The sequence below is a fragment of the Meriones unguiculatus genome, chromosome 2 (genome assembly GCF_030254825.1).
Source record: "Meriones unguiculatus strain TT.TT164.6M chromosome 2, Bangor_MerUng_6.1, whole genome shotgun sequence".
Lineage (NCBI taxonomy): Eukaryota > Metazoa > Chordata > Mammalia > Rodentia > Muridae > Meriones > Meriones unguiculatus.
In genome coordinates this window covers 180,842,245-180,868,073 of record NC_083350.1, presented here as the reverse complement: position 1 = coordinate 180,868,073, position 25,829 = coordinate 180,842,245, and the positions used below count along the sequence as shown (strand labels likewise).

Here is a 25,829-nt window from a genome sequence, read left to right as displayed (position 1 = left end):
ATACCAATACAGACAATGGGTGCATGGTATTGGGCACGGATGAGATTCTAGTAACATTTGCCATCTTGTGAAGATAGTTATTATAACAATGAGCAAGCCTCAGGACCTTCTGGATGTCACAGGCTCTGTTACTTTTTTTTTTTTTTTATACAGGGCGCCCACAGAGAATAATATCGCACATCTGTACTTTTTAGTTCTGATATTTTCTCACAACCACAGACTATCTCCAAATACCTTGTTCTCAAGCTAAAGTGGGTTCCACCGTATTCTCTCATGGTACTCAGAGTTTCTGATGATCATTTGCCACACGGCTGAGATGGGTAGTCTAATAAAACACCAGTATGCCTCAGGACCTTTGAGATATCACATCTCAGTGATTGCTTTAGAGATTCTTGTTTTTGACACATTTTCTTTTCAGCCTCAAGGTCTCAAAGGTCTCCATCAAAGCCATATTTCAACTCACTAATGGTTTTTTACCTCAAAAGCTCTGAGGTGAATTACTGTACAACTGCTGTATAGTTTCAGACCAGTGGATATATTGTGTAATTCAGAAGTACCTGTAAGTGATGACTTTTGCATTTTCAATGCCTGGTGACACTCTGGAAACTGAGTAGTATGCTTTAAGAGTGTTTAAATATTTACATTCTTAATCGTTATAAGTACATGTTTGTTGTCTGATAGCTTCAATACTGATAACTTCAATATTAAAAAGTAATCTAGTCTTTGTCATAATTCTCCCATGTCATACTTGTTACATAGTTCCATCTCAATATTTCTGACCATATATAAGACATGGGAAAACTGCCACTTGCATCCTTTATATATCAATTTAAATTCCTAATTAAAATTAACAGATGAACAAGTTTCCTCAAGCTTTATAATTTTGCTCTGGTTATTGCTGTTGCTATTGGTAGAACCCAGGGCCTTATGCTTGTTAGGGAGCATCCTACTTCTGAGATACAGCCCAGCTACTTTATATAGATTAATTGATAAATGCTTCCAACATCAATTGCAGAAGGTATTTTTTCAGTGTCTTACAATTTGATATATTTCATTTTATAAAAAAGAAATTGCACATTTTCCAGAAATATTAGCCATGAGCTGGTAGATTTAGAGACTTACTTATAAGCCTAATTTATCATTTTTTTATTTTTATGAACTAGGTTGATATCAAATAAAAATAAAAAATCAATGAAATATTCACTCCAGTATGTATTGCTTTGAATAAGGAAAAAAAGAAAAAAAGAAAACCTCACTAAGTAAACATCTCCTAGGGATTTTAAGAATCTCATGAAAGACATAAATCTCAAACAAGCAGTCTGGAATATTTGTAATGAAATCATGCTTTTTTTTTTTTTAAGACTCTCTAAGGCTTAGAGAACTATATATTCCCAGTGCTCAAGGTTTTTTTGATCAATCACAATTTTCAGTAAAACCCTAAATAAAATAAAAATTGGTCTCTAAGAGAAGTCTACATGTGTCTCTTTTTAGTGGTAAAGTAGAGGTGATGTTTGGGAATCTCCTGCAGACAGAACCAGGTCAGTTCTGCCATCTGGGAAACTGACCTCATTTAATTTTCAAATACTATAGAAATAAATTGTGGCTATTGGTTAACATGAATGAGAGTTAGGATATTTGTGAAAATGCCATATGGAAATGAAACAAATAAAAAACTCACCAAAAGGAAGTCTCCATGCCAAAGGGAGAGACGAAAGGAAATATCCACATACGTGCCACCAAGTGTTGGCTCCTGTCCCTCCTGTCGCAGCCCACTCCTTGTCTTTTCTCAACAAGACAGCAACCACCTTCATTCATAGCTTCCTGACTCAGGACCCATTGTTTCCCCAAATAAACACTTTACAGTTTTTACTGTCAGTTTATTTCCATGTGAGAATGTGCCTCCTAATTTTCCAGCAGAAATGACAAACACAGTTATGTTTTTTTTTTTTTTTTTACAAGCTTCAGAGATTAGGGATTTAGATAAAGAAGAACAGTAGCTTACAGACACTGGTTAGAATTTAAAAGACACTAAGGAAAGTCCCAGAGACTGTATGTACAGTTTTACTCTTGAATTAAATCCAGTGACCCATGCTCAGCACTGGCTGCCACAATACCTGTCACACAGATAATTCTTTGTGGCAATTTTCTTTTTTATTGTTCTCAAAGCCACAGCAAAATAGGCAATATATTAACATTGCAGCTTAGTCCAACATCATTTTTTTCTTTCTTGAAAAGTGCTGTGCTAGTCAGATGTTCAGACAAATACTTTTTATTTTTATTATTATTAATTATAATTTATTCACTTTGAATCCTGGACGTAGCCACCCACTCTCATCTCCTCGCAGTTCCATCCTCCCTCAGTCATCCCCTCTGTTTCCCTACTCTAGTCCACTGATAGGGGAGGCCCTCCCCCCCTACTATCTGACCTTAGCCTATCAGGTCTCATCAGGACTGTTTGGATCCTCCTTCTCTGTGGCTTAAAGGCCCAGAAAATATTTTTGAGAATATTTCTAAATATTTTTTCAATGAAAAGATACTGAATTTTAATTACCATAAACCCTGTTCAAGACACTACACTGAACAATTATTATCCTATTTACTAGTGACATATTGTATACCAAGAACTCTACAGATTCGATATATAACAATGTCAAGTAAACGCTGTGAGCCAAAGGTAAATATACTTTAGACATTGCTTTTGAAATCATAATTTTAAAAATCCAAATGTTTTTAAATTAAAGAGAATTTAGCAACTCAAAGGTAGCATATCTGAATTTAGAATTAGGTCAATGATGGTTTGAATTTTGTTCTGGAATAATATAAGCAAAGCACATTCTCTTATCAACTTAGAAAGTTGTGTCTGCTGCCACTTTCACATCGGATAATCAGCTGCACATCTCAGAAGGCCACCTCCTGCTGGGCTGGACCACCATACCAAGCAGAGAGGAGACTCTGCAAAGCTTCTGCTGCAACATAGGGCCTTCCAGGTCAGGTATAACAAGGAAATGCTTTGAAGACTTATCGATACTTGAAACAATAAAAGAAAAAGGCACATATTTCTTTTTATTTTTTAAAAAACATGTTGTCTGTATATGATTGTCTTCATGAATGTCTGTGTACCACCTCTGCGAGTGCCAAAAGAGCTCAGCAAAGGACATCAGATCCCACAGAACTGATGCTAGTGACGGTTTTGAGTCAGTATGTGGGTGCTGGGAATCAAATCTGGACACCTTGGAAAAGCGGAGAGTGTGCTTATACACTGAGCCATATCTTCAAGCCCTTTCTAAATGTTCTTCACAGACTCCTTCATCTTAGGTTCTTTAAAAATAGCTTTTAGAAAGTTACACTCAGAAGCTTACATCTAAATGAAAATAATCAAAACTCTATCTCATTTAAATACCCCATGAATCTTTTTTTTTTTTATAGTTTCAAGTTGTAAAAATGATTATCTAACCAACACCAAACTTCCAAAGAGTATCTCTGACTTGGCAGTATGCTAATTTTGAATGTATAGAAAAAAAAAAGATACAGATGACATTTGTAAAAAAGAAAACATTCAGTCACATAAAGAGAAAATGTTATATTGTTTCTTTCCATTAGCTTATGTATATGTTCTAAATGAGAGTTATTTATTTAAAAAGATTTTAAATTAAATAAAATCTGGCATTTCAAAGGTAGCAAATCTGAATTTAGAATTAGGTCAATGATAGTTGACTATTGCTCTTCTGTATGAAAATAAGACCATAATTTGAGAAAGGTCATCTTATTTATGTAACTGAGGAAGCAGAATCACTAAAAGTTTCATATACCATTACAATAGGATGCTACCTCTGTGCAGGGGTTTCAGGCCATCTCCATGAATGGTTCTTGTTTGGAGTATCAGTCCCAGAAAAGACCCCTGTGCCCAGACTTTTTGGATCTGTTGCTCTTCTTGTGGAGCTCCTGTCCTCTCCAGGTCTTACTATCTCCCACTTCTTTCATAAGATTCCATACACTTTGCCCAAAATAGCAGTTCAGTATCCAAGTGGGTTCCATAGTAATGGGGACAGGGACTGTCTCTGACAGGAACTGATTGGCCTGCTCTTTGATCACCTCCCCCTGAGGGGGGAGCAGCCTTACCAGGCCATGGAAGAAGACAATGTAGCCAGTCCTCATGGGACCTGATAAACTAGGATCAGAAAGAAGGGGAGGAGGATCTCCCTTTTCAATGGACTGGGAGAGAGACATGGGTGGGGAAGAGGGAGTGTGGCATTGGGAGGGGAAGAGGGAGGGAGGTACAGGGGAGATACAAAATGAATAAATTGTAATTAATAAAATAAAAATAATTAAATAATAAAAAGATAAGATGCTTTCCTGAAGTATACCATGTTTACTTTCATGAAAGAGGAAAATAATCTTCCAAACTAACAAGAAAATACTGAATACTTCCTTCCTTTCTTCCTTCTTTTCTTCCTTATCTTTCTCCTTCCTTCCTTCCTTCCTTCCTTTCTTTCTTCCTTCCTTCCTTCCTTCCTTCCTTCCTTCCTTCCTTTCTTTCTTCCTTCCTTCCTTCCTTCCTTCCTTCATTTGCTGTCTTGCATTCTTTTGTTTGTTGTGTCTGGGATGAAAGTTATGCTCAGAGTCTTGTTCAAGCTAGGCAAGAAATATGTATTACCTCTTCCCTTCTCCCAATTATTTTTGTAGAGACCTATATGAGTTTGGTAATATTTTAATGCTTGATATCAGGATATCAGATTCTGTTTTATTAAGTTTGTGTATGAAATAGGCCATCCAATGTACACAGGAATTTATCAGAGAACTTGAGCTCTCCAACATTCAGCTCTCTCTCTCTCTCTCTCTCTCTCTCTCTCTCTCTCTCTCTCTCTCTTTTGTGGTGATACTTTGCATTGTGCATTCATTTCTCACATTCTGATGGTCCCCACTTTCTACTGTTGTGTTCACAGATTTTCAAATTTTTGATGTTGGGAAAAGAAAATGTATTAAAAAACGTTTTGAATTTTATTTTCCCTGCGACTGGCCATAGGTGCTGTGGATGTTGTCTTGGGGTGCTAGGGAACGAGAGCAAACCACAGTTGCTAGCTGGACAAGTAAGCATGTGGGGAAAGCAGCTCGTGTCATCTCACATACCTTATATATAAATGAACATTGGTTACTGAGCCCTGGTACATTTTCACACTTTCAAATTAATTTAATTTCAAGTTAATCTGGTTCTAGCAGGAAACAACTCCACTCTATGTTGAAGAAACTTCTGGATTTCTTTAGACATATTCAGTATAAACATATTCATTATCGTGTGAATGTGTTTTTACTTCAGAGTAAATTGAGCAAAGTAGTCTACAAAATACACAACTTACATGTTTGTAATAAAATTGAATTGCATTTCCAGAAAACAAAATGAAACAAACAAAAAAAAAAACATTATATGACAAAGGAAAGAAAGGACAGGAGTGGGTTACACATGTAGAGCTCTTAAGGAGCATATCTGGACACTCCTTCAGAGACACTCAAACATTTGCTTGGTTGTTCCACATTCAGTGTGGTTGACAATGAAGATCAGCCAACACTCCTGTGCTGTTAGTATAAGGACATCCCAGAGACGAAGGCAGACCCTTGCCACATCCGCAACAAAACCAAAGTGTCAGATGCACAATGTGGAGCACTTCTGAGTTCCATGATACTCCTGCTCAGATCTAATGACTAAATTGCTGCAGTATTAGTCTACTTAAAGTTTTTTAAATCCTTTTTATTTTTATATTTTACATTAGTTAAATTTTAATCACTTTGTATCCCAGCTGTAGCCTCCTCCCTCTTTTCCTCCCAAACCCACCCTCTCTCCCTCATTTCCTCCCACAGCCCTCTCCAAGTCCACTGATAGGGGAGGTCTTCCTCCCCTTCTATCTGACCCTAGATTAAATCCTAGAAGTCTTCTTTAAAAACTTCTACATATTTGAAACTAGTCTTCTTTTAATTTTTTTATTTTTCTTTTCTGAAAATAGAAGATTTGTACAACATATTCTGATTACAGTTTTCTCTCCCCAGGTCCCCATTCATATCCCTTCTCTATCTCAAAAGAAAACAAGCAAGCATCTAAACAATAATAACAATAGTAATAAAAATAATAAAAGAAAAAACGAAAATGGATCCACAATCTTCTTGTTTCTTCTTTGAAATAAGTAAGCATTTAAATAATAACAACAGTAATAAAAAATCAGAATAGGAAAAAAGCAAAATAATCAAAGGAAAAGCACAAAGAACACATATAGATGCAGAGACACATATGTCAGCACACAAAGAATCCTACAAAAACAGAAAACAGGAAGCCATTATGTATAAACAAATGACCTATTATATATATATTTATATATATATGTGTGTGTGTGTAAAATATATATATATATATATATTCTGTAACATATTGTGAATCAAAGTCCCTCCAAAAATGCCATTGAGTTTATTTTATTTTTGATATTTATTGATGGGCATGGGGATTTCTCCTAAGAGTGATTTGTTTCCCCAGTAAAATTCCCTTAGAAAAACTAATTTTTCATTTGGGGATGGTTAACAATTGGTTAACTATGAGGACATTCGTTCACTTCCCCATTTAACAACAGCAGCAAAATCTCTCAGAAAAGACAGGGTACCGTTCTAAATATTTCAAAATACTTTAAAAAGGTTGCTGGCTATCTACTTCAAATATCAGAACTATATGTATATGTATATGAACACTACATAAATATATATATATATTTAAACACTATATAAATTACATATATTAATATATATATATATTAAACAGGACTTAAGTAGAATTGAGAAATTTCTGGAGTTATAGGAAATTATCAGGAAGGGGAAAAGTGAGGACCCTCTTATTCAAGAAGTAATAAAAATAATAAACTGAATCTGTGTGTGTGTGTGTGTGTTTCTGTGAGTTGGTTTTTCACACATAGGCAACAATGCACAAATGCACATGTGCAGACACACGATTTGTCTTAAATGTTCAGATACAGTAGCATAGCTGTATTAAAGAAGGTTGAAAGCATGGAGAGGACAGGAGCTCCACAAGGAGAGCAAAAGAGAGAGAAATTGGGCACAGTAATCTTTTTCTGAGACTGATAATCCAACCAAAGACCAAGCATGGAGATAACCTAGAACCCCTGCTCAGACGTTGTCCATGGCAGCTCAGTCTCCAAGTGGGTATCCTAGTAAGGGGAACAGGGACTGTCTCTGATATGAACTCAGTGGCTGGCTCTTTGATCACCTCCCCCTGAGGGAGGAGCAGCCTTACCAGTCCTCAGAGGAAGACAAAGAAGCCAGTCCTGATGAGACCTGATAGAGTAGGGTCAGATGGAAGGGGAGGAGGACCTCCCCTATCAGTAGACTGGAGGATGGACACAGGGGGAGAAGAGGGAGGGCAGGTGGGATTGGGAGGGGACCACGGAAGGAGTTACAGTTAGATAAAAAGTGAATAATCTATAATTAATAAAAAATAAATAAATTTATAAAACAAAAATAGATCCAGTGATCATTATAAAAAGAGGTAGATGGAAACCATAGATCAAAGCCTAAAGCTTCTTTCTTGAGAAATAAGATGTCATCACCACTTTGGATATCATGAAAGCTTCTAGAAAAATATATTAGTGATGGTTATTATACTGAAGTCAGAAACATCCCAGAAATATTTGCACATTATTGCCTGTTACTATACTATTCACATGAAACAGAAAGTTTTAACAGCCTGAAAGTTCAGAAACATTTTTGTATATTTATTTATCTTATTTCTCTTCTCAGACGATTACCTTATAAGAATGAATAAAATAAGAAAAGTTATTGCACTGAATTGAGATTTCCATGTGAGATTTGCATTTAAAGATAACTCTGCTTTCCTTGTTTGTTTGTTTGTTTGTTTGTTTCTGAGACAAAATCTCAGTACATGGCTCTGGCTGGCCTGGAACTCTTGTAAACCAAGGGTGTCTTAAACTATCAAAGATCTACTTGCCTCTGCATCTCAAATGCTGAGATTAAAGGATATACTACCATCCTTGAAATGGCTGCCTGCGTCAGGAGGTTGTATTTTCATTAAGTGTTCTTGAGCAGCATACCTCCTCCTCCTTACTGCTACGTGTGTGCCTCCACACACCTCCTCTTTGTCTGACAAGAGTAGAGCTCTGCTTATCTATGTCTCACCATACATACATACACATTTGCATATGTCTATATATATAATTTTGCTTCAACATATTTCATAAAATATGAAAGGGAATGATGTACTTTAACTTTCAACAGATGTTTATTTTCCCTGCAGGAGAAATATTTCCTCCTTGGAGAAGTTTTAAGGAAACATATATCAAACCCAATGTTTTCTTAATCATTTCTTTGCTATCATTTGTAACAGGAAGTGAACTGTAGATGCCTTCAGATGGCAGTCAGTGTCTCCTGCATCTCACTTTAGAGCGCTGCTGTGTTGCCTGCTTTGAAGTCCTGGCAGTGGGCTGGGCTAGGACATGATCCATTTGTGACTTCAAAGGTCTTGAGTGTCTTACTGCCTGTTTGTACCTTAAACACATCTATGTACACTCTTAGCACACAAATAACTTTAAAGATCAAATTATAAAGGAATGCCTACCAACTTGCTTCATTCTTTCCAAATTGAAGGGTTATGCAATCTAAGAAATTCAGTCCAGAACAGCATCATATTGAGATAGAGAATAGGGAAGGGAGGAAAATTAGAGAAAAAAAAATCTTTCTACGTAAACTACAGTGTGTGTTTGCCTGCTGTACGTAGCAGTTATTGTCCGGAGTAATATAAAAGTGTGAAAACTGATTTTTCAATAGTCTGTGTTAATGTGTGTTGTTTTTAAAATCTCCGCATTATAATTTGCAGCTAATTTCTCTGATGAAAGAAGCCTACGCATGGGCATGTATACATTGAAACATAGCATGAATGAAAACATCTCTCAGTAATGAGAACAACAGTTTTGCAATGCAGTTTCCCTCACTATTTAAAGGACTTACCTTAGAATCAGGAACCTGCACTTTCTTGTCATTTCTATGTGTGTCACATGATATCAGCATATTCAGTCTAGAAGGATTATTTTTTTCTATTTGAACTGTAATATGGGAAACTAAAAGAAGAGAAAGGATGACTGAAAAGTGACACAAAGCCCAGGCGAGTGTGTGTGTGTATGTGTGTGTGTGTGTGTGTGTGTGTGTGTAATAAAAACCCAGTGACATTTAATTATAATTATTTCAAAACTAATATTTTAGTCAGTGAAACCATAAATAATTCTCACTGACCACACCATTTGACCCAAGCATTATCAATGTCTTTGAAACTTAGAAGATAACTTCTTATATGTAAATGAGTGTTGTACCAGCATGTAAGCGCCCTTTCTTCTTTCTCTGTCTCTTTCTTCTTGCCCCTCAACTGAAGAATGGATGCAGAAAATGTGGTACATCTACACAATGGAATATTACTCAGCAACGAAAAATAAGGAAATCATGAAATTTGCAGGTAAATGGTGGGATCTGGAAAGGATCATCCTGAGTGAGTTGTCCCAGAAGCAAAAAGTATATGGTATATACTCACTCATATAGACATACAACATAGGACAAACCCACTAAAACCTGTGCATCTAAAGAAACTAAGCAAGAGAGTGGACCCTAACTAAAATTTCCAATCCCCATCCGGAAAGGCAAAGAGGATGGACATCAGAAGAAGAAGAAAACAGGAAACAACCTTGGAACCTGCCACAGAGGGCCTCTGAAAGCCTCTGCCCTGCAGACTATCAAAGCAGATCCTTTCTTTCTTTCTAACTTTCTTTCTTTCACTTTGTTTTGAAGCATTATGAAAAACTCACAAATCACAGATGATCAACTTTACATGTACAGATATCCACTTGAACATTTAAACATAAAAAGTTCCAGGAACATATGTGCTCAGTTGAGGTAGTTTCATTGTGAATCTGACGGCTCGGTCAGTGTTTCCTTCTAACCTGCTTGGGGAGCAGGGACTGTCTCTGATATGGACTCTGTTGCTGGCTTTTTGATCACTTCCCTCTAGCAGGTCTGCATCATCAGGGCACAGGAGAACATGGGCTGTCCTAATGTATCTCAATGTGTTGGGACAGGTTGGTATGGGGAGGGGAGCAGCCCTTTTAGGAGAAGGGCAGGGAGAAATGGGAGAAGAAAGTGGGAAGAATGGAGGCAGGGGCCATTTTTGGTATGTAAAATGAGTAAATAAGTAAAATTTAAAAACTATAAAAAAAGAACACGGTGTAATGAAGACAAAATTCTGGGTTGTTCTTTCATATAATGAAATGCTCTGTAGTCAAAATGATATTTAAATTTATAAAAAAAATAACTTGTTTCATCAAGTATAGGTAAAACCTGACTGTACCATATTCTAACCTGCTGCCTTCAGAGACCATAGCTTGATGTAAGATCCCCTAGAACTGGAGTTACAAATGACAATAAGACATACTAATGTTACTGAGAATAAAACGCAAGTCTTCTGCAAGAACCCCAAGTGCTCTTAACAGCTTGAGCCATCACTACCGTCCCCTCAAAGTGTGATGCCATGACTCTCTTTCCACCATAATCCATTCCTATCTTGCATCTCTCATAGATCACACTGTCTGGACGTAATGAAAGCCTCCACTAAGTTTTGTCATCTCTTTCTCTGCTAGCACTTGCCTCTGGTTTCACTACAAGACACAGGTTGGAAAGTACTTTTGGAAACATTTATTTTCTGAAAAGTGCTATGCAAACAATGTAATCATTCATTCCTGGTATTTGCCCACCACTCCGTTTTTCTTCCACCTGTCAGTCCTCCTCATTCCTCTAATTTCAGACATTAGCATGAAATATGATATCATACCATGGGTTTCATTTCCTTTATGAAAATTCTGGTAGCGTCTGTGTGGGAAGCCACAATGCCTACACATTTCAGGTAGAAATTGAAATTTGGAGTTTCTCCTAAAATTAGTACCCCTGTAATGCAATTGATTATATAAAGTCTATAAATATCTAAAGATATTTTATTGGTTTGGGGTTTAAGACAATTAATGTTACAATGGTTTCTGAAAAAAATATTTTAAATTGATGTCTGATTTACTGACTAATAATTATTGAAAACCGCACATACTACGTATTTCTTGCAATTGCCTTAGCATAAGAAACTAAATGTGGTAGAAATAGCAAATTTAATATAATTTAAGTTTAATTTCACAATAAAGTCATATCATAATTTCTTTTGGTGCAAATTATAAGTGAAATAATAAAAATCTTCTAATACTTACAAACTTGTTTTTATTCAAGATTACTGGAATTTCATTCTAGTATTTATTAAATTAAGTATATACAGTTGATTCCTATAAGAATTGCATACGTTCATTTCAATAGTCTCTCCTTCAATTATATCTGTCTGTTTATGTAAAAATTAATCCTTTAGAGAAATTGTTTTTAATTTATACGTCTTGCAAATTACATTACTTTGGGTATACATAACCCCTTGAACTTTATTACCAATACTCAGCTTGCTAATTTGTTGCAAAGTTTAAGGCATTTAAAAGAGATGCTATCTGTACTGTAATTTTTTTTTATCAGTTACATTTTATTAACTCTGTATCCCAGTCGTGTCCCAATCCCTCATTCCCTCCCAGTCCCTCCCTCCCTCCCTCCCTCATCTCCACCATGCCCCTTTCCAAGTCCACTGATGGGGGGGACCTCCTCCCCATTCATCTGATCCTGTTTTATCAGGTATCTTCAGGACTGGCTGCAAAGCCCTCCTCTGTGGCCTAACAGGACTGCTCCTCCCTTCGGGGGTGGGGAGACCAAAGAGCCAGTCATTGAGTTCCTGTTAGAAATAGTCCCTGTTCCCCTCACTTTGGGAAACCAATTGGTTACTGAGCTACCACAGGCTACATCTGAGTGGAGGTTCTAGGTTATATCCATACATGGTTGTTGGTTGAATGTCAGTCTCAGAAAAGACCCTGTGCCCAGATATATTTGGTCCTTGTGGAGCTCCTATCCTTTCCCCATCAGACTAACTCCCCTTCTTTCTTATGATTCCCTGTACTCTGCCAAAGGTTTGGTCATGAGTCTTTGCTTTGAAAACACTGCTATTTAGAGTCTGTACTGTAATTTAACATAAATGCTTATTCTAAAAAATAAGAAAACTACTAATGTGAAATATGTTATTAAATAATCAATGGACCTTTTAAATAAAATTTTCCTATTCACATTTAAAACGTGAACCAAAAATAATACAATCATATATTGTTTTATATAAATGTATTTTCTTTTGATAAAGTCTTTTAAATTCATTTATAATACATGCATATGTATACACACACATGTGTGTGTGTGTGTGTGTGTGTGTGTGTGTATGTACGTATGTATGCACAAAGTTCATAGCTAGTATCCATCTGGGTCAGAAGAGGGCACCAGACCCTCTGGAGATACAGTTGGTTAGTTAGCCACCATGTTAGTACCTGAACTAAGCTTGGGTACTCTGAAAGAGCAGTAGTGCTCTTGACAGCTGAATGATCTCCCCAACCCCTAAATATATTACCAGTGAATACTTGAAGGACATCTCTGTGATATTCATGTCCTTTAAACCTATTTACAATTTTCCTTGGCAGTTAGAGACTAAATACATCAACTCAAAGTTTGGGTTTTGAAGTTAATGTTTATCAAAAATATGTTTTTCAGTAGCTCCTCAGGTTATAGGGGACATCGGAATTGGAAACATCCTACATTTTCTTGTACTCTCCAGAAAAGAGAATCAAGTGCAACTTCTTTAGGAAAAGAAAAGGTAGAGATATGTGCTTAATCCTTAAACCAGAACTCAAAAGCTTAAGGGAACTATGACAAAAATCAAATATTGTTTCCCATTAATAATCCCAGCTGGCCTAGGCTGAGGGTTCAACATACTCTCCTGATTTTTTCAGGGAAGAGTGAGAAATTTATGAAGACTAAAGAGGAGCTGGGAAAAGAGAGGGCACCTGGCCCCTGTTTTCACAAATCTGATCATATATAATCCTCTTCTAAAACATAAATTTCTAAATCAGGTCAGAAAGAGCCTGACAGGATTTCAAGATTTTTTTTCTGTGTGTGTGTGTGTTCAGAGTCTGAATTTTTATTAATTACAGTTTATTCATTTGTATCCCAATTGTAGCCTCCTCCCTCATCCCCTACCAATACCACTCTCTCTCCCTCATCTCCTCTCATATCCCTCCCCATTTCCACTGATAGAAGAGGTCCTCCTCTCCTTCCATCTAACTGTAGCCTATCAGGTTTCATCAGGAGTGGCTGCAGTGTCTTCCTCTGTGGCCTGGTAAGGCGACTCCAGACACGGCCACTGAGTTCATGTCAGAGACAATTCCTATTCCCATTATTAGGGAATCCACTTGGAGACTGAGTTGCCATTGGCTAAATCTTTGCAGGGGTACTAGGTTATCTCTATGTTTGGTCCTTAGTTGGAGTATAAGTCTCAGAAATGACTCCTTTGCCCATATTTTTTGGTTCTGTTGCTCTCCTTGTGGAGCTCCTGTCCTCTCCAGGTCTTTCTCTCTCCCCCTTCGTTCATTAGATTCCGTGCACTCTGCCCAAAGTTTGGCCATGAGTCTTAGCATCTGCCTCGATGCCCTGCAGGGTAAAGGCAGAGGTCCTCTGTGGTAGGCTCTTGTCCTGTTCCCTGTTTTCTCCGTTTCCGATTTGTATCCTGTTGGCTTTTCTGAGAAAGGGTTGATCATCTTATTCAGGGACCTCCTTGCTTAGCTTCTGACCAGTGACCAGTTTTTCTTTCTTTCTTTTTTTTTTTTTTTTTTTTTTGCAGTTTATTCAGGAACCTTGAACAATCATCTGACCCTGGGGAAAGCCAGCCCACAGCTTAAATAGCCTCTGGGTAGCCAACCCCAGCGTGCCACGTGGGCCATGCAGATAGGTCCTGGGGCATCAACCGGCATGCAATCAGACATGCTCTTCTCTGGGTCCAAAGTGGCTGACCCTGAATGCAGTGCTTAGCCTCACATCCTGAGCGTAACAGTTTAGCTTTTATGTTCTTTGACAAAATCCAACATCCATTCATGTTTAAAGTATTGGAGAGATCAGGGATACAAGGCACATATCTAAACATAGTAAAGGCGATATACAGCAAACCTATAGCCAACATCAAACTGAACTGAGAGAAACTTAAAGCAATCCCACTGAAATCAGGGACAAGACAAGGCTGCCCACTCTCTCCATATCTCTTCAACATAGTTCTGGAAGTCCTTGCTAGAGCAATAAGACAGTAGAAGGAGATCAACGGGATACAAATTGGAAAGGAAGAAGTCAAATTATGACTATTTGCAGATGATATGATAGTATACGTGAGTGACCCCAAAAACTCTACCAGGGAACTCCTACAGCTGATTTCAAGAATTTTTAACGTTTTGAAACTTTCAAATAAACTCTACACATTTTGAAGTTAAATAACTTTTGTGAAAAAAAAACAAAGGCTTTTTTTTTTTGAACCCTACTTGATATTTGGATATGATAATTCATAGAACTTCTTTGAATGAACATTCTTGAATACAGCTTTAAGTGAACATAAAAATGTGTGTTTTCTAGCAGCAGAGATATGTGACAAGGTGTAAAGATACAATGTTGTGGTTGGTGCTATGGTCCATTTTGTCGAACTGGGTTGCTTTACAAAAAAGCAAAGATTTTTTTTTTTTTGAACATAAAATATTTTTTTTTTTCAATGCAGTTTATTCAGGAACATTGAACAATCCTCGGACCCCGGGGAAAGCCAGCCCACAGCTTAAATAGCCTCTGGGTAGCCAACCCAGGCGTGCCACGGGGGCAATGCAGATAGGTCCACATACATGGAAGCAAGCCAGATCCTCAGCCTTAGCCAAATGTGGAATTGTTCATGACAGAGAGCACTCACCATCGGGAAGGTGGAAGGCGGAAACCAGCTCCATCTTTAAGGCATAGCATTCCGCAGCTCTCTACAGTTCCCCCTTTTTGTTTTAGACGCATCAGGCAAGAGTAGAGGTCTGATCTCTGATATTAGAAATAAATTGGGACTTTGTACAGATGTTCATTTAGGTGTCATCCACCCAAAGAGCATCAGACCCGTCTGATACCTTTTTCTCAGAGGCGGGACCTGGGGCATCAACCCGCATGCAATCAGACATGCTCTTCTCTGGGTCCAAAGCGGCTGACCCTGAGTGCAGTGCTTAGCCTCGCATCCTGAGCGTATCATTTTAGCTTTTTATGGTATCCAACCATGCTTGGGGAGAATGTCCTGCTTCAATGGCTGTAAAGGTCTGAATGATCATGGCTGCATCACACTGTTGTGAGACTCTAATCTTGCATATATACCACAGGCAAACCAAGGAGACCAACACCAGAAGGCCTGCTAACACTCCCATGCCCGCCCATTCCTTCAGATGATTCATGGCTTTTAAAACCTTTAAAAATCTAGTCTTCATTTTTGTATTTGATTATATACATTTAAAGTTTGTAACATGATGTAATGTATATGCACATTTATATCTTCATGGATCTCATGGTAACTATTTAGACATATACATGCACACAAATTAGTGTGTACATGTGTATCTGAAAATAAAAGAAATTGATGATAGTTACTTTTCATTAAAATTCAACCTTAGGTGTATGTGTTTCATTATATAGCTCTAAAAGCAATAAAAATACAAAGATGCATGCCACTTGGAAGTCAAACAATCATACCCACTTTGGTATTTTAAATTCTTCATTCTTGACCTACCTTAAAGACCCGACTAAAGAAGGCAGAAGATTATCGGTGCAAAAACAAAATAGGAGATGGAGAAATGGGGCAGGACATGAATATGTGAAATAAATAAGATCTGGAAATATACAGACCTTTAGCATAATTTTAACTAATCCTCAAATAACCCAGCATACCTGGGTTGACTATGAATTATCCAGAGAGCTATCCCTGGACAAAGAATTACTCCAGGTATATTTCAGGTCAGACTTTAGAAGGAGATGAAGTGGATGCTGATATACGGTGCCAAAGGTGCTGCTGGTGAGACAGAAGTTGGCTCACTACACTCAGTAAAGCCAAGCCTCATGAAACATTCATAAGCTGCTAACACGGATTTGACAAGAAAGAGAACAGAAGCCAATGTCAGACTATCAACACCTACAAGGGTGGTGACTGGCAAGGACAGCCAGTGTTGCAATGGCCACCAAGTTAACCAAGGCAAGGGAGAGATAAAGAGGGGGAAAGAGCTTTTAACCCCTCAAACTGGTCCTAGCAGTTCGTGTTTAGCCTTTGATTATGTTCGGGACTGGAAGCATATGCACAGAAAGCAAGAACCCACATTGACTGGGCCCAAGGTATGTATGGAGAATTAATGACCATTGTCTTAGCTTTTATCCACTTTCTGTGATAAATCCTATGGAACAGACAAGCTTTGTATTACAGCACTGTACCCCTCCTCTTGGGACTCTTCACAATCTTGGGAGTGTCTGACATAGTTCACCATTTCCATACATTCATGAATCCTGGATGGTCTGTGGTCAGCCTGTGTTAGATATGCATAAAACCAATATGCTTAAAAGACAGCTTTTCCTAAGCGAAATCATGGGAAATATGATACTTTCCTCTCCCCATGAGAAAAATAAATTAAGCATCCATCATTTTAGGAATTAAGAACATTAAATCCTGACTCTGTCCCAGGTGTATTTCAGGCATTAAGATACCATTTGTATGAAATGACAATGATGCAATCCAGGAGTAATGCCGATTAATGAAATACCAGATCAGAAGAAGAAAGCTAACATTCATCCAACACATATTATGTGCCAGGCCCTCTCCTCTGCCTGAAAATGTGTAAATATCTCTGAAACAAAACTGAGAAGAAATACTATCTAATTATAAACATGCAGTTTGCAAAATGTCAGTCCTACCACCGTTACACACATGTGAAATTTGGTTGATAATTTATTCCACAAAATCAGCAGAAAAAAAAAAAAACATACTTATTGTCCAGGTGTTTCAAGCACAAAGTAAATGTTTGTTGTTTTAAAGAAGCATTACATAACTAATAATTTAATTTGTGAAACAGAAGCCATATTTTTGTTGTTCTTGATCATCATTTTTGTAGTAATGTCGTAAATTTGATGATCACTTCTGTTCATTAAAATTGGGTCTATGTGGAGATAGGATTATTGTGCTTAATGTTTAATAATTGTTAATTTAAGTACTTATAGAGCACAGTTTAGATAGCCTTGCATGTGAACACACAGCCCTAAAGGAATATAAATGTTAAAAAATTAATAAATCATCAACCACAACTTTGAAATTATTTCAACAGTATGTATCAATGAAACAAAATCTTTTCTCTGTTTATAGACGATATTTGAGTGTTTTCCTATCATTGTTAGCTTTAATAACCATCTGTATAGAAATCATTCAAAGCCTAAAGCCGCACAATTCTCTGACAATACATTCACTACATGTAGTAATCCAGAATGGTACATTACAGTGATGTGAAAGCTCTTGGCACCTACAAGCATTTAAACCACTGCTGTGGGGCCTTGCACAGATACTATGGTGAGCTAACGCCACCTTCACACCTTGCAAATAATTGGAGAGACACAGAAAATGCTCCTTATAGAGCTCAGCCTTCAAATATTCCATATGAACTCGTTATAGTTCATAGTTGAATTTTATATTAGCCTCAACATGAGCGAGACTGAGCAGGCCTCCGAACCTGCGGTTATTTCTCACAGCACATTGAAGAGCACATTCTCTCTATCTGAGAAGTAATTCATTCATCAGAATCTTTTTTTTCCCCAGAAAACACAAACATTATATGATCCTCGGGGAAAACCATTAATAGCAATTTGGAAAAGTGTAAGAGTGAAACTGATACAAATAACAGAACACACTTCATTGGCTTGTGTCAGAAGTTTGTTCATTATAGGTGGGAAAAAAAAGGTTATGGTGGTGAATTCATCACTAACACTGATAAATAACATCAAGTAGAAATGAGAAGCTAAAAATTATTTGTGACTATTCTTTGCATTTGATTTCTAAATAAACTGTTTATTGATCATATGTGTCTTTTATTAGGATTAGAGAGAAAGCTTTTAAAACGGTAGCACTTACCTCATGTGGGTAATAATAAGCGTCGTGGTGGGAATGAAAAAGTCATCCACTCTGTCAAACTGCCTGCCAACTGGCTGTGTGTGGATGGTGTGGTGCGGCACATTCCCACTGGCCAGGGTTATCACCTAAACGGAATCAGCATGCTTAGAACCCAGCAGTGTAGAGCATGAGGCTTAATACTGGTCACGTCAAAACACATTTGCATGCATGGACTCTATTTTCCTTCTCAAAGCTGGTGTCTTAGTAGCAAACTGTGATGTGTGCTACGTAGCTAATTTCCCACTGGAAAACTTGCTTCTACAAGGAAATCTTGTAGTATATAACTTTTGCACAAGGTCAACAATGCCTTAGAACTTAACCTTCCCAGAACACATCTAACTGTAAAAACACACCTGCAGCTTGGGCATTGGAGAGGCCAGTAAAGTAGTAAAACAAACAAACAAACAAACATGGGACAATATAAAACAAATACTAGGGTACAATTTCTTCTATACAGCAAAGGTAGCAATATGGCCATGAAAATGAAAAGAAAACATTTTGCAGCATGATAACTTTTGAAACTCTTGGAATAAATAAAAACATATTTCAAAACATTTTGTTCTTTTTTAAAGTTCATTTACTCTTATGTGTTTGTTCATATTCGTGTTAACTTTTGAAACTCTTGGACTTAAAGCATATTTTTTAAAACTTTTATTCATATTTAAAGCTTACTCTTTTTCTGAGTGTTTAGGTGAGTGTTTTCATATTCATGTGTGTGAGCAATGCCACAAATATGGAAATCAGAGGACAACGTCTAAGAGCTGGTTCTACACAAAACATTATCATATTTAAAATCTGTTATTTCTCATATTATACTGCATATCAAGTTCTGAAAGTCCTCTTTATATTTCCTGTACCTTAAGTACCAAGGTGTCAAGGTATTTGCTTATACCTTTGTTTATTTAAAAAAAAAAAAAAAAAAAAAAAAAAAAAAAAAAACAAGCATGCAAGGGGCTGGGCAGGTGAGTGAGCAAGCAAAGGGGTTTGCTGCCAGGCCTGATGACCTGTGACACATGGGAAAGCCGATTCTTTATCTGTGTGAAGCTGTAGCATACACGCTCATCATGACTTTTAGAAAAGCAATTTCTACATTTTATAAGGCGTCAATGTCACTTTAAACGTATAATTCAACTGAACCTGTAGAGAATCACTAATTAGTATGACAGCTCAGAGGCTTTCTTAATGGTAAAAATTACAGAAAATTAATAGTTTTTCAGAAAATGTGTCAAAACTGTATAGCTTAAAATCTAGCTTAAAAATATAAGATGAAAATCCTCTAGCACTTGAGTAAAATGCTACAATACAGGGAAACCCTCAGAAACAATAAAAACATTGTTAATGACAACGAATTGGGACTCAAAATATTTGCATCAAAGTTACTTTATTAAAATATGTAAAAAGTTTGATGACTCCAGCTCTGCATCAGGGCACATTTCAGGTAATACTGTGTCACAGGCAGTGTGAGGAAGCAGTTCATAATGATTCTTCAGTTCCCCTTCCTCTCACTCTTAATCTTGTTGCTGAAGATAGGACACAGGGTCACAGGCAAAATGGCTATTTCCTGTCTCTGTTTCTGTAAAGTCATTATGTTAATAACCTCAAATGGATGCAACTGTCCCAAGGATAGCACTGTATATTCCCTGAATAAGGTGAGTCAGTCTGTGCTCTTATAACCAAACTCTAGGTGCTAGAAGACTATAAACCAGCCTTCATAAGTGGTCAGTTCCATAAATTGGTGTGTCCCTGAGTTCAGAGGAAAGCACACTGTTCATATGTGTCCTTACCTGTCTATTAATGGATGGGAGCTACTGAGATTGTGGCAGAGTTATATCACTAAACCTTCTCTGGCACACGTGCTCTGCTGCAGCATGTGCTGCTCATGACAGAAGCTGCCAGTATTTTCTGACAGTTCATATGCTCAACAACTGTGAATCAAAATAATCCTTTATGCTCTATAAATCACCCAGTGTCAGGAATTCTGTTATAGCCACAGCACACAAAGTTAAGTAATCTGTAATTTCTTTTCTAATGACATTTAACTGTTTACTATCACTTGTTATTTTGCCATATAGATGGAACCTTTAATAAATATTATCTGTGATGATCCTAGTCTGAAATAACTACTTGAATTTGACACATTTTTCCCTTTTCAATGCATAGATAATGCTGAGACCACAGTTCCCATCAGGAAGGCTGTCATAGTTAAATGCTCTTATACATATTTGAGACACCTAAATGATTAAAAAAATATATTGCTTTCTCAGATGCCCTGACATCTTCTACCTGTAGAGTTGGTGATGTCTTCTCCATGCTGCCCCAGCTCAGAACCCAGACCTGGTCATGTGACTTGTCATAGTGTAATTTAACTGGTACAGGATCTGTGCTCACTGCCTGCAATAAAAAAATTGAAAAAAAAAGTTTTAAACCTTTTGAATTATTGGAAAACTGGACTAGAAATGAAAGAAAAATCCAGAAACTCAGGAATGAGATTAAATAGTATTTGGACAGACACCTGATTTTCTAAGACCTCTTAGATTAACCTGAAAATAGCATAATCAACCTCATTTTACTTCAATATTTGCACAAGTTTAAATAATATTATTGTGCTCAACTGTCTGACTGTGAATTTTGAGTCAAGGAGAGCTGTTTTGAAAAATAAAGGCTTATAAAACATAGTCTGTATACTCATGGCAGTGATGAAACAGTTTGGCTGTGTTAATATTTTCAATTTTCACCACTTCCATTAAGGACCTAACTGAAATGGTGAGCAGGAAACAAAAGCAACGTCTGCAGGAAAGGTCTTATGAGGCCCAAGAAGAGACAAGAAGTCCATGATTGCAGTGCTGCAGCTACAAAGCTGAAGTGGCCTGGCTCATCTTAGCAACATTAACACCATTCATGGGTTACCTGTGTCTGAACTACAGCCTTGCAACCATCATATAAAACCATGCTTTCTGACCATAACCATTCATACAACCATTTTTCACTTTAGTACCTCTTATTCAGGACAATATGATTCCATGTTCCTAGGCTGAGTCTTCTTGTTTGGCTTAGAGTAAACAATTCTTATTTCTTTTGATCCAAGGACTATGTTACACGACATGATCATTCATGATTTCAAAATGGCAACAGTTTGACCACTGGGTTTAAATCTACTACCTCATTACATAACTAAGTTCTTTAATGAGAGGGACAATGTGTTACCAAACAAAATATGAGTGATATTTTTAAGCCATTTGTAACATTCTTGGTATAGTCAATGTACTATATCTAACAATATTTATAATACTAAGCCTCTACTAAATATTATTATGAGAAAACAAATTGTTGTTAGAAAGTTATTTTGTTCTCCCTATTTTATTATTATGTTTCTGACTATCAATATTATAAAACTAACAGCTGTAAGGTAATTTACTGTACTTGTTAGTAATATGTGCTTTCTAAATTTATAAAAGGAAGTAAATTATATTCGGTCTAACTTTATTCAGTAATGACAGTTTCGTCCCAAAGCTGTTGAATATTATCAAAATTCCCTAAGATGTAACTTACAGTAATATGCAGTTCTTGTGGGTTGGTCAGAGCTAAATTATATTTGTGACTGGGCATATGGAAGTTGATATTTCAATTTGTATTAAAAATTTAGGTTTACAGATCTAGTTCTTTTAAAATTATATATATATATATATATATATATATATATATATATATATATAACCACAGTATAAATATTTCTGTATTGATATTGTTATCCTTTCCTGGATATTGCAGTTATATTATACCTATATATAGATATATTATACTGTGGGCCAGCTCAGCAGAAATTTTTTGGTATGGGTATCATTCCTCTAAAACCTTGAGAAATACCCCTGCCCTTTGACAGATACTAAGCTTCCTAGCCTCCCAGGATTGTAAGCACCAAGTTGGTCCATGATTTTGGAGAATGACATACTTCATAAACTAAGACTGCAATGGGATGTCCTCCTTCCCCCATGCTTCAGAGCCCTCGTGTTTTGAAGGCTGTCTTGAGAGAATGTTACTCCAGGTTCCCAAGGCAATTATGAGTTGATGAAACACTACGTTCAAGTAGGAAAAGGCAACCATTTGAGGAGGTAGCAGAAAGAAAAAAAACTTGATTTTCATTAATGAACTTCAGTTTCTGCACAAACCTGTAGGAACTAGTCGGCTTGCCATTATTAGAGTAATTGAGAAGTTTTATTACTCATGGAAAGACTACAACTGTATTTACATCACTTTATTTGCATTAATGCCAGATGTTGCATCTGAATTACTTCATGCACTAATTAAAAACTTCTATTCACGTGAAGTAAAAATCTGCCTCCTATCAGTGAGGTAGTGACAAAGCAGGAAGATTCCTTTGGCTTTTTGTATTTTAAATTTCATCTGTCTATGGTTATAACAACTCTGTTTGCATGCAGTCTAAAACAAAATAATCATCAGGTCCATCACACTGTTAAAGAAACAGTTCACTGTAAGCAACAGTAACAACCAGGAAAATCTTTGTGATATTTAGTTTTTAAGAATACAGTCCTGATGGGACCTGATAGGCTAGAGTCAGACAGTAGGGAAGGAGGACCTCCCCTACCAGTGGACTAGGGAAGAGGGATAGGGGAGGAAGAGGGAGAATGGGACCTGGAGGGGATGAGGGAGGGGGCTACAACTGGGATACAAAGCAAATAAATTGTAAATTATTATTATTATTAAATTTGGGCATAAATGGAAAAAAGAATACAGTAGAACAGAAGATGAAGGTTTGTAAATGACTACTTAGGGTCAAAAAAGGAGTCCATTTTCTGAAATACCCTCAAGTAGCATGTCAACGCCTGACCGTTGCAGGTTCTGGAAAGACTTGCCATGCAAGTGCAGTACTGTGTTCAGTGCTACATTTATCGGTGACCTAAACTCATCTCTAATTTGTCTCGAAACATTTCTGAAAATAAACTGAACATGGTAAAATAAAGATTTTGTTTCATGCACTTATAAAGGCATTGACCAAAGCATTCCTCCTCTAACATTATTTTAAAATTAAAAAAAAAAAATGTTGAAGAAAGCCAAATTTCAGACAAGGTTCAGGTTTGATTTACGTTTTCATATCTGTTAATATCTTTGTTGACCTATAGACAATAACGTTCACACAGGTAAGTGACGTAATGAGTCATTAGTCTTTCTTGAGCCAGTGCAACAAATACACAAACCTAAATGCACAGCGCACGGCTAACGGGCAAGGGGCACAGATTCCGTGAAGATGTTTCACTTTGCCATGGAGAAGCACTGACAACGGCAGTGAGTATGAAAGAAAGGCTGAGACCCGGCATGAGGGAACAGTGAAGCACAGCTTGTTTACCAGTCTGACAAGGAGAGTACCAGCTGGCTAATTAAGTGAACCTAATCTAAACTAATGATGTAGATTCTCAAGAGAGTGTGCTAATGGCTGGAGGAGACTGCTGACGGCCCCAATACTCCTGGGGCATCACACTAAGCCACTTGTGCACTCAGGCAGAACAGATTCTTCTTCCATCCGAAAGAAAACGGTTCAGTTGTTTGCTAGTTATGTATCTATACAGCCAACCCTCTTCTGTATGTAGCTCAAGAAAATAATTGAAACTATTTGACGTTTAAAACAATAACAAGTTTAGAGATACTTTTAAATTATTGTGACTCTCCACTTTTAGCTTGAGATAAAAAAAATGATGCTGTTGGATTTACTGAAAAAATGTACAAATGTTTTCTGATCACTGACAATTTTAGACCAAAGCTAAACATTTTTCTGTATTATTATTATTGTTTTTATTATCATTATTATTTACAATTTATTTGCTTTCTATTCCAATTGTAGCTCCATCCCTCATCTCCCACCCTCCCTCCCTCTTCCTTCCCTATCTTTCTCTCCTAGTCCACTGATAGGGGAAGTCCTTGTCCCCTGTCTTACCCTAGCCTAACAGGTCCCATCAGGACTCACTGGATCCTCTTCCTCTGGTGTCTGGCTTGGTCACCTCAACAGAGAGAAGTCATCAAGGAGCAGGAAACCAAATTCATGTCAGATACTGTCTTTTCTCCCATTACTAGGGAACCCACATGAAGGCTGAGCTGTCTAAGGGTTACATCTCATCAGGAGGGGGTCTAGGTCCTCTCTATGTATAGTCTTTGGTTGGTGCATCATTCTTGCAGATCTCTGGGCCCAACTTTTTTTTTTCTTTGTTGGACAAAGCTGGACATTTTTATATTACAATAAATTAGTCACCTTTCTGAAACTAATATGTCAAAATGCAGCTTAAAGTTGAAAAATCTGTAGTCCTCAAATATGCATAGACCGTGGGACCACAAAGTGAAATAATGCAAAGAAAAAAGACACAAATGTGCTGTCATAGGTTAGTGTCTCATTCTGGGGAGGCTGGTCATAGTGTGTACACCTATAGTCCCAGCACTCCTGGGGAGCCCACAGGAGGGACATGCTCACGAACACCTACAGTGTCAGCACACCTAGAGATGTCACCAGAGAATCACAAGCTTCTTCCTAGCTTGAGCCACGTGTCTAGATCTTGTCTCAAGAAAAGCAAGGCCTAGAAATATACGTCTGAACCAGAGACACTTAGGATAGCCACGTCCTTTGTGTCAAGTACAGCCCCATAAAAGTCAGTGAGGACACACTCAAATCAAAGAAAAAATCTTTAAAGGCGCGTTTAATTGAGAGTACTGGCTTTACTACTGCTAATTGCAGGAACCATGCATCTGCTTCTGACTTCACAGTTCCATCGACAAACAGCACAATGAATTCTATAGCAACTTTTGTAGTGCTTAGGAGACAACTAGTTTTTATTACAACTACTATTTTGAAGCAGTATTCTACACAAGGGGCAGAAAAAGATGGGGCTACAGGCAGGAAGGATTTGAATTAAATACAGGCATTTGAATACGGGAAAAGGCTAGTGTTGGTTTAGAGCTCATAAGTAGTCAAACCCAGAAAGGATATTTCATAATATTTTCTTTACACTTTAAAATTCACAATAAGTTTTGTGTGATCTGTCTTTGGATGATGTTTTAAATGGAAACAATGTATTTTATTTAGATTTTAATGGGTAATAATATTGTCTTTAAATTTGAGTTACAAGTATTTCACTTCATCAGCCAGATTACTTTACTTATATCTATGAAATCAAACATTTTGTTATTTTTTTAATTAGAAAAAAATATGACAGGATTTAAGACCTTCAAAGCTACAGAGGGCAGGAATAAAGTCAGCAGGATATGCACAGTTTGCTTTTAAGTGTTCACATTCCACCCCTGAAATCCATACACTGCTAAGATAATTTTAAGTATAAAGATACGTTATTTCACTAAGCAGATAAGAGTTAGGAAACTCGTTATCTGAAGATATGAATGTGCTAAAATTGTATGTGGTGTGCAAACACAGATCTTAAATAGATTCAAAATTACCTAACTTTATTTATTTTTTAATAAAGAGATTCATGCATTCTAGTAGCATCTGTAAAATGAGAGGGTGACATTCTAGCTTAGTTGCAGGAGGGTTGCCTAGCAAACTCAAGGCCCAGAGTTCCATCTCTACTACCAAAGAAAAAATGGGGTGGGGGGTAAATTTGGGTTATTTAGAAATAATGGG

At 37.1% G+C, this 25,829-nt stretch overlaps 1 protein-coding gene across 4 annotated transcripts in view; it reads right to left on the bottom strand.

Moving 5' to 3' along the window:
* The window catches only part of Fstl5 (follistatin like 5), a 692,962-nt gene that overhangs the window by 53,630 nt on the left and 613,503 nt on the right, over positions 1-25,829 (bottom strand). For all 4 annotated transcript variants that reach the window (XM_060378450.1, XM_060378449.1, XM_060378448.1 and 1 more), the window contains 2 exons: positions 20,477-20,584; positions 18,155-18,279 (listed from right to left, as the gene is read on the bottom strand). In XM_060378450.1, coding sequence (XP_060234433.1) covers positions 18,155-18,279; positions 20,477-20,584 — 233 coding nt within the window. The remainder of the gene's footprint in view (positions 1-18,154; positions 18,280-20,476; positions 20,585-25,829) is intronic.